The 9,277-nt window shown below is 44.3% G+C and overlaps 1 protein-coding gene across 1 annotated transcript; it reads left to right on the top strand.

Moving 5' to 3' along the window:
• Positions 1-4,770: 4,770 nt before the first annotated feature.
• On the top strand, positions 4,771-5,691 carry LOC127678830 (olfactory receptor 13G1-like). Its single transcript, XM_052174080.1, has one exon. It carries the CDS (start codon positions 4,777-4,779, stop codon positions 5,689-5,691), a length of 915 nt encoding a protein of 304 aa, XP_052030040.1. The 5' UTR covers positions 4,771-4,776.
• Positions 5,692-9,277: the final 3,586 nt, after the last annotated feature.

A 9,277-nucleotide genomic window follows, 5' to 3' on the forward strand; every position in this document is an offset into this window, starting at 1 on the left:
AAATTTAGGCCCCCTGCTATTGCATTGCCACAGACTCAGACATGGACTTCACCATGGCTTCAGGTGGCAGGGCAGGCTATGCATATCAGACCCTTCCTCACTACCCTCTCATCCCCAGGTCTGCCTTTCCTCATAATGCTCTAAATATTCTGCTTCTCTTTCTGTCCCATTGCTGCACCACATACATTATAATAGCTGCCAATGTGGATGGGCCACACAGTGGGTGGGCTTCTGGATGTCTTCTTGCGTAATAGTAATCTTAAGACATGTAGTTACTTGATTATGGGTTGTTCACATTGAGATCTATCCAGGCCTGATCTTTTTAGCTTCTGAAACCAGACAAGTTTGAGTGCACTGAGGGCACTATAGTAGTAGACTGGACTGAATATTTGCTATGGGAGTCGTTTTGGGGGTATTATTATTCTTCAGGTTCTAAAATGTATGAAAGGCTTGATGCCTCTGGGCATACAGAATATGCTCATTCTCTCCACTGACTAAATAATTAAAAGTAAGAGAAGACATTTACTGGAAATTCTAGGGAATTTGGGTATAGCCAGTATATAGTATCAAGAAAGTTAGGGTCTCTTCTTGGGTTCTAAGTGTTGTGGATATGTTAATTTAAGAAATAATTCACATGGGAGTGCAAGGACAACTTATTACAGATGAAAGGAAAAGCTTGAGGTTCAGGTGAGCTGTAAATCTTACAGCTTCTTAGAGTAAAAGAATGGAGATGAGAAGGCAAGTCAAGGGACCATTACTTCTGAAATAAAAGAAGTAAGAAAGCAAAGAAACAATTATGGGTTTCAGTCATATGGCTGGGGGATTGCTTTAGAAAAAAAGGAAAGAAGGCCTAACTTGTTAGGGAATTTAAAAAAAAAATCTGGGTAAGCAAGCTCTGCAGCATGCAACTGCTTTGGAGGAAAGGGATGAAAAAGGAATGGGGAATCCATGTTTTAAAATCACCCTGAAGGAGGGTCTGTCACATGCAACAGATAGCCCAAAGGTGTGGGAGAGAGTGAGGAAGCAAGACCGTTAGAGAGCTCAAGGGCATGCTTCTGCTTGTCCAGCATCTGAAAGAAAAGATACAGTCCTGTCCTCGAGTTAGTACTCAGGAAGCTGGCAGACCCAGCCGAGCCTCATGGCAGCACCCATAGACTATGCAAGTGGTGGGGGGGAACCTAGGAAGGAAAAGTCCATTATCTTAAGGCTAACCCACCTTTTTGAGGTTGACACCTCCACCTGCTCCTCTTCCCCCTCACCCATCATCACTCAGTCTTGTCCTTGACCTCTTGCCCACTCAAGGGAGGTAACAAGGGCATGGGTGTTCTTAGAAGTAGACTTCATTTTTTAGTGTAATTGGCTTTGATTGAACTGGGGATTTGTAAGCATCTCCAATCATTCCAGGACAGTGCATCCAGGGCACAGACCTGAGGAGAAGAGGCAGGTTAATTTCTGATTCATATCCTCACACTGATTTGGGCTAACTGTGAACACTTTGTCCATCTCTTCTGTCTCATGAACCCAACCATGTCATTTGCCAATGCACAAACTGTTTCCTTTCACCTGAAAGGAGAGAGATTATTCAACCCAGAGGCTTGTGCACTCGGGTCTCGGTACTTGCTTTTATGATGTGGTTAGGTATTGAGCACATGTCCTTGTCTCTACATATTGGGAGTTGAAGACCTACTCTTGATCACAGATATAGGAAGAAGTTGAGCATTTGGAAGAGATGGCTAAAGCTCTTGCACCACTAATGCAGCCTCTCCCAGACTGTGCTGGCCATGCTTCATGCTAGTTTGTAGAGTAGAGAGGGTCCTAGTGAGGCAATCCCAGCAGTGTTCCCAGAGGTTGCTTTGGGACCTGGTTCATGGCTGTGACCAACAAATTGTGATTAACCACGTGGATGGCTGGACCTCAGGCTGAAATCATGTGCACTGGGCACAGGATTCAATGTACACACATCAGAGATTGTTGGTAGTGTAGAGAATGCGCAGCAGACAGAAGCAGGGAAGAGCTGGAGGAATATGGTGGACAATACACTAGTCCTTATTCCTTTAAGCAGCTCAGTGAGATGTGATTGGGCCTCTGAATCCAGGAAGACAATTAAGGCATGAATCTGATTACTGAAGCAAGTGGAGTTTATGTCAAGCTCCAGCCTCAGCCTGGAGAGGTGCTCTGGCCAGAGCCCAGGTGTCAGACAAGGCCTAGAGTTTGCCATGACCATAGAAGAACCAGCTAGCCATGTTGCAACATAAGATGTTTCATGCCCTTGAAGGCCACAGCAGTCATGTGACCTTTCTGGGGAGAGAGCAGCTTCCTCAATCCAGACCAGCACTATTAGAACCATTTGCTAAGAGTAGGCCACATCAGGTCTGGGCTGGGATGGTATCATGCTTAGGTGAAGTTTGTTCTTGCTCACTGGGTGAAGAAAGTGGACATGATTTTTACAGCTACAGAGCCCAAGGGCATCATCCGCTTAGAGGAGATGAAAGTGCATGGTGACTGGTGACAATCTGTGCCAGAGGACAGCAGACAGGGCTGGGGAAAGAGCTCTCACCTTGGCCTCTTAAGTGTTTCTATCTTGAATGAGGGGCTTTTTGAGACTGGGAGAAATTATGGTTTGGGGAGTTAATTGTCCTAAGGCACAAATGTTATCCCCTCATCTGCCCTCTACCCTCTGCTGCCACTAGTGATAAAGGTAGACAATGAGTCTTTGGGTAATAGGACAGACAAGGCTGCTCTTCGGTCACCAGTCCTACAAGTGTGTGTTGTGTTGTCTGAGAAGAGGCTTGGTCATCTCTCCAGCCAGTCCTGCTCAGGAAGCCAGTGTGGTTTTGCTTAATTGGTCTCTCAGGGCCTGGGTTTTCCCTGTGAGTACTTGTCTTTCCTATAATAGATGATGCAGGGCCTCTGGTCCTCACACAGTCATTTTAATGTTCCCTCTGTACTTTAGAAATGTCACCATCTTTTCTTTAGCAGTTTTTCATTTGATCTGACTCTGTTTTCTAATGAATGCTGATGGTTAACTCTCTCTGTGTTTGTGTGGGAATGTGTGCGCACTTGCACACATGCATATGTGTACATATGTGATTTGTCTGTCTGTCTGTCTGTCTGTCTCTGTGGTGCTGAGGAACAAGTTTCTAGAGAGGACACCTTGGAAGATTCTTGCCATCGGATTACCATGTGAGTTTTGTATTGACTGTGAATTTACATGTATTAATTATAATGACAAATTTCTTGTCATAAGCTTGGGTTATTGACTTTTACTGTGTGACCAGATGTACGGGATCACTTAAGCTGGCATTTTCAAGAAAATTCTGTAAGCATCTGAAAAGTTGGAACAACTTGTACAAATCATAGCATAATCTTCTCTTGGAGCATCCCTGTAGCTCCCTAATTTCTATGTCTCTCTGCCCTTCTCTCTCTCTCTCTCTCTCTCTCTCTCTCTCCTTCTCCCTGTTTCTGTCTCTCTTTCTGTATGTTTCTCTGACTCTGTCTCTGTTTCTTTTTCCTTTTTTCTTGAAGTCTTTGTTCCACTATGTCTTCCTAATATCTCTGTGTGTTTCTTTGCTTCTATATCTGTCTATCATTGTCTGTGGGTGGGGTGGGGTGGGCAGGGCTCATATCTACTTCTGTTTCTCCTTAATTTTGTCTCGCCTGCCTTTCTGTCCCTGTGCTTCTGTCTCTGTCTCTGTCCTCCTATCTCTCTGTGTCTTTCTATCCTCTCCTGTTTTTCTTTTGTCTCTTGTACCCCATTTTCAGATCTCACATTGAAATATATAGCATCACCTCTGCAGGGAGCACCCACCATGGTGGATGAGGTCTACTACATTCTGGCTGCCCCTGCAGGGACAGGACTTTGAAATATTCATTCACCTCTCAGACATTTTCTGAGGCAGATAGGAGAGTTGAGGCCCAAGCCCAAATCAGTAAAGTATTTGTATAATGCTAGCTTTATACAGGTGCATGAATCTTTCTTAAAAGTCATAAAAATCTTTCTTAAACAAATAGAATATAGTGAACTGTTTGCAAATATAAGCTTTGAGCTCCAGTACTTGGAAACTTAATCAATAGTTCATATAGTCTGTCCCTACCTTATCACTAGGAGGGCGGCTCTTACATATCTTAGCATACTTGGTTTAATGCTTTCTAAATTCAGCTGGAGACTTAGATACAGGGGTGAAACAGAGCTCAGTCTTGCCTGGTGCCCTTACTTAAGCTTCTTACTTTAAAGCTTTCAATCCTAAAGCTTCAATAACACACACATGAACGACTGTAGTTTGTATAGGTGAGTGCACCAGTCACCTGTGATGGTGGTTGATGTTCTATATGGCCAGGTGAGGGACATTTTGTCATCTTCTTCCTTTCTTTCATGTTCCCACCCACTGTCTGAGCTCTTGAATAGAAGGTAATCACAACTATCCCTTTTCCAGGACACACAGACTTTCACTCCATGGAATATTCCTGTTCCTGCCCCATACTCACTCAAGTCTGGGGAAAGAAACTTCCTGGTGAAGAAAGATCCCGCATCTCTAAGGTTTATGAGAAGCTACATCAGTCTCCTAGAAGTCCTGCAACTAGAATGTTATCAACAGCATTTTCTGGCACAGAGTTCTAAGCTTACCCCCATGTAATACTGAGGTTTAGGCTCTAGTTGAGTATCAGCACATCTGGGTTGGGTTGTTAGCACAAACTGGAACTGGAACACGTCTTTCCTTTAAGAGCTGCCAAAGAAAACCCACTACCTCTGGACCCTGAGGTCTCCTCAGCTCTGTGATGAATGGGACACTGGTCACTGAGTTCCTCATCCTGGGATTCTCAGAGATGCCTCACCTTCGGGTACCACTTCTCCTTGGCTTCCTCTGCCTATACATGGCTGCAATCTCAGGAAACCTGCTCATTATCGTGACAATCAGTGCCAGCCCAGCCCTGCATACCCCCATGTACTTCTTTCTGGTCAACTTGGCCGTGGTGGACATCCTGTGCACATCCACCATCCTACCCAAGCTGCTGGACACTATGCTGTGGGGAAGGACCATCTCTTATGGGGGCTGCATGGCCCAGGTCTTCTTTTTCACAGGGTCCATGGGGGTAGAGCTTCTGCTCTTCTCAGCTATGGCCTATGACCGCTTCGTGGCCATCTGCTGCCCTCTGCATTATAGTACCTGGATGGGCCCCAGGGTGTGTGCATTCCTGGCTGGCATTGACTGGGGCATCAGCCTGCTTAACACCATCATAAACACAAGCCTGGTGCTACGTCTACCATTCTGCAGCTCCAATGTGATAGAGCACTTCTTCTGTGAGATTCCTCCACTCTTGAAGCTCTCCTGTGCTCCAACGCAATTAAACGAAGCCATGGCCTTTGCAGCAGATGTGTTCTTTGCTGTAGGGAACTTCTCTGTGATCATCCTCTCCTATGGCTTTATTGTGGCCAGTATCCTGAAGATACGCTCAGCTGAGGGCAAGCAACGGGCCTTTTCCACCTGCTCTGCACACCTCATCGTGGTCTCCATGTACTACTCCACCATCATCTACACCTACATTCGCCCTTCATCCAGCTACTCACTGAGCAAGGACAAGGTGGTGTCCATCATCTACACCTCGGTGGCACCCACCTTGAACCCCCTCATCTACACTCTGAGGAACAAGGATGTCAAAGTTGCACTCCGGAGACTTCTGTCCTACTGCTGAACCTTTGCCACTACCACTGCATTCAGCCAGCTGAACTAAGGGATCACAAGTTAGGTAGAGGTCTCTGTTCCTTTTTTATGGATACACCTAGTTGAATCATAAGATGCAAATGTTGGACTGCTGCCCTTCACAGAGAAGCCCTGGGACCATGTGGCTGTTAAGCAAATCCTCAGGAAGCATCAAATATGGGTGTGGCATATCCTAGCCCTCTCTGCTTGCAGCAGTATAGAAGCCACTGCAAAGACACTTCTTTGTACCCATATTATCATTTTATCTACACAAGCTACTTGTAGGTAGGAGACCTGGGGATGTAAAGCAGTCTGGAGATTTTCGGACAATTGTTCTGTCTTGTAAGTAGAATATCTTTAAAAATATTTTTCCTTCCACTTTTTAGTAACTTTGGAAGAGATTTCTGGTGCAGGCTCTTGCCATGCTGTGTGCATGTGTGAAGAAATACAGCCCATCTTTGCCTTCCATGCTGTGCACTCTGAATGAACAATGCTAATCAGCAGCTTCCCTGGCATAAGTGGATCACATCCTGGAGGGTGTCAGCAGAAGTTTGCTATATGCCTGAGAGTTCTTGGTGCCGGAGCGTTATAATTCCCACCATGAAGTAATGCAGCAGGGCTGCTGTGTGCTTGAGACAATGTTGTTTCAGAAGATGTGGCCAGAAAGGGACTGTGAGAGGGATCACAGCTGCTGTCCCTCAGGAGCTGTTCACTTCTTCAGAACCTATGATGGCCCATCCAAACCCTCTCTTCTAGGCTGGGCTGCCTCAGGTCCATATGCTAAACTCTGGTGTCCTGTTGACCTGTCTTCCTCTTTGAGGTTGACCCCTGTTCCTTTCAATGTTGTTTATTCCTATTTCAATAATAATTTAATTAATTACTTTTGAGATTTTTCTGGAATTTTGTTTTAAATGTCATGTATGTGTATAATATTTATATCATTCTGCCCTCATCCCTTCAGCCCTTTCTGTACCCTCTTCAACTTCATGGCTTTGTTTTCCTTGTTTTTATTATCATTGTATAGATGTGAATAAATGTATAAAAACAGCTTGTTGTGTTTTAATGTTTCTGATTTTTAGATGCATTTAGAACTGACCACTTAGTATTGGACAACCAATCAGAGGGCCAGTCCATGCAAAAGACTGATTCTCCCTCTCAGCAGTCACTAATTGCCTGTCACTCCTCAGATGTCCACCGTCTATGTTAGTGTGTCAACTGGAGTTGACATTGTTCAGGTCTTGTTTAAAAAACCTTATTTTTGGGATTTTGTAGGTATAGCTTCCCTGTCATATATAGAAGTCATAATATTACAGTAGACATCTTTGTCCTCTGGGTCATAATTTTTTCACGCCTTCTTCCTTGATGTTCCTGAAGGCTCGGTGTGGGATTGGGTTATAGCAGCAACCATAATGACTGAGCAACTCACAGTCAATTGGGCTCTGTATTTTGATCAGTTGTGGCTTTGGTAATAGTCTCTCTCTGCCACAACGAGAGCTTCTTTGATATAGGACAAGAGTTGCACTTCTCTGTGGACATAAAAATAGTTATTAAAGAATACAGTTAGACTCTATATTAGTTTGGGAAAACAGCAGAAATAGGTTCTATCCTAGTGCCTGTGACACATCTACCACAGGTGGTTGGGTAGGGTTACACTACCAAGCATGAATTATGCACTAATGAGGGCTCCTCATGTTCAATTACACAGCTGTTGGATATAGCCGAGAAATAAATGTTATTATACTTTTAGGATTAACTTGTCATGCTGTTCCTTGTTTTGATTCACAGGTATCACAGTGGGAAATATATTGATTGCTTTTCTTCTTTGGCAGACTGTATATCACCTGGTACTATGAAAATTAATCCTCAGGAAGAAGGTTTCTGTGTCAGATACAGTTGGATCCCTCCCAATCCTGTGTCTGAACTGTATGTTTCAGCAATATGAACTTACCCTCAAATTCTGGGAGGCAGCCAGGGCAATAGGAATAAATTCTACTTGCCTGGATTCTACTTGCCAACTACTCAAAGGGTGTCTTCTTACATATGGTACTGGAGTTTTTGTTAGATAATCATTTTCTTTTGGGAGGACTATCATCCAAAGTGGTCTAACTTCATTTAAAATATATATCAAATATACAACTTCAAATATCCTAAGTGTTTCTCTGTCCCTCCTCCCTGACTCTACCTAGGCAATATTCTCCCTGTCCCTGATTTTGTTTATTCTCTCCATGCATATTACAGGCTTTTGTTAACAAGACAGTGTTTTGTTCTTACTTCTCCTGTGGGCACAGGGCAGGTATCAGCAAATGTCAGTGGGCTGCCAAAGCAAATTGAGTACATAGTCATTGCATCTACCAATTACATCTTTGTACATAAATTTGGAAGAACCAGACAGATAATCTAAGGAATAAATCATTATTTTTCTTTAATCTGAATCAAGTACCAGTTTCTGTGGAAGACATTTTTGGATGGTACAGAGCAGAAGAATATGAGATTAGAACTTGGGGCCTTGGAAATTTGTGCAACACACTTATGGGTACTTTGTCCATGGAGACTTGGTGAGATTAGTCTGGTGGCACTCAAGAGTTTAGATTTCTTTTATTTCCTCATTAATTTATTTATTCACTTTACAGCCTGATAGTAGATCCCTTCCCTCCTCTCTCTCCAGCTCCACCTTCACACCTCTCCTAATTCCCCTATCCTCTTTCCTCAGAGAAGGAGAAGCCCCCTATAGGTATTAACCCACCATGGTACATCAAGTCTCAGCAGGACTAAATCCATCTTCTCCCACTGAGGCCAGACAAGGCAGCCCAGTTATGGGAAAGGAATCCAAATGTAGACAACAGTCAGAGACAAACCTCCCTCCCCCGCTCAAATTGTTAGGGGATCCATATGAATAACAGTCTACACATCTGGTCCATCTGTGTAGAGGGCCTAGGTCCATCCCATGCATGCTCTTTGATTGGTGGTTCTGTTTCAGTGAGCCCACATGGGCCCTGGCTAGTTGCCTCTGTAGGTTTTCTTTTGGTGTGCTTGATCTCTCTGACTGCCTTAATCCTTCCTCCCACTCTTGCACAAGACTCTCTGAGCTCTGCTCTTGTTTGTTTGGCTGTGGGTCTCTGCATCTGCTTCCATCAGCTGCTGGAGGAAGCCTCTCAGAAGACAGTTATGCTGGATTCTTGGCTGCAATCATAGCAGAGTATCATTAATGATGTCAAGAGTTGGCCCCTCTTTCTCGCATGGGATGTGACTCAAGTTGGGCCAGTCACTGGTTGGGCATTCCCTAGATCTCTGCTCTATCTTTATTCCTGCACTTCTTGTAGACAGAACAGAATTTGGGTCTGAGATTTTGTAGGTAGGATTATGTCCCCCCTCCTTTCACTGGAAGTCTCACCAAGCTACAGGAGGTGACCCATTCAGGTTCCATGTCTCCTGCTGGTAGAGGTTAAAGTCATTCCCATTGACTCCCAGAAGCCTCCCCTGTCCCAGAGAGGACTCCCCATTGATTTTTGATCTCTTTCCTCCCACTTTTCTACTCTTTTTCCCCTCCCTGCCCCTTCTCACCCAGTTCTGTCCCTTCA

The sequence above is a fragment of the Apodemus sylvaticus genome, chromosome 1, assembly GCF_947179515.1.
Source record: "Apodemus sylvaticus chromosome 1, mApoSyl1.1, whole genome shotgun sequence".
Lineage (NCBI taxonomy): Eukaryota > Metazoa > Chordata > Mammalia > Rodentia > Muridae > Apodemus > Apodemus sylvaticus.

Bases quoted from the DNA above. Each gene is read 5' to 3' on its own strand.
- LOC127678830 (XM_052174080.1), top strand. From the start codon at position 4,777: ATGAATGGGACACTGGTCACTGAGTTCCTCATCCTGGGATTCTCAGAG.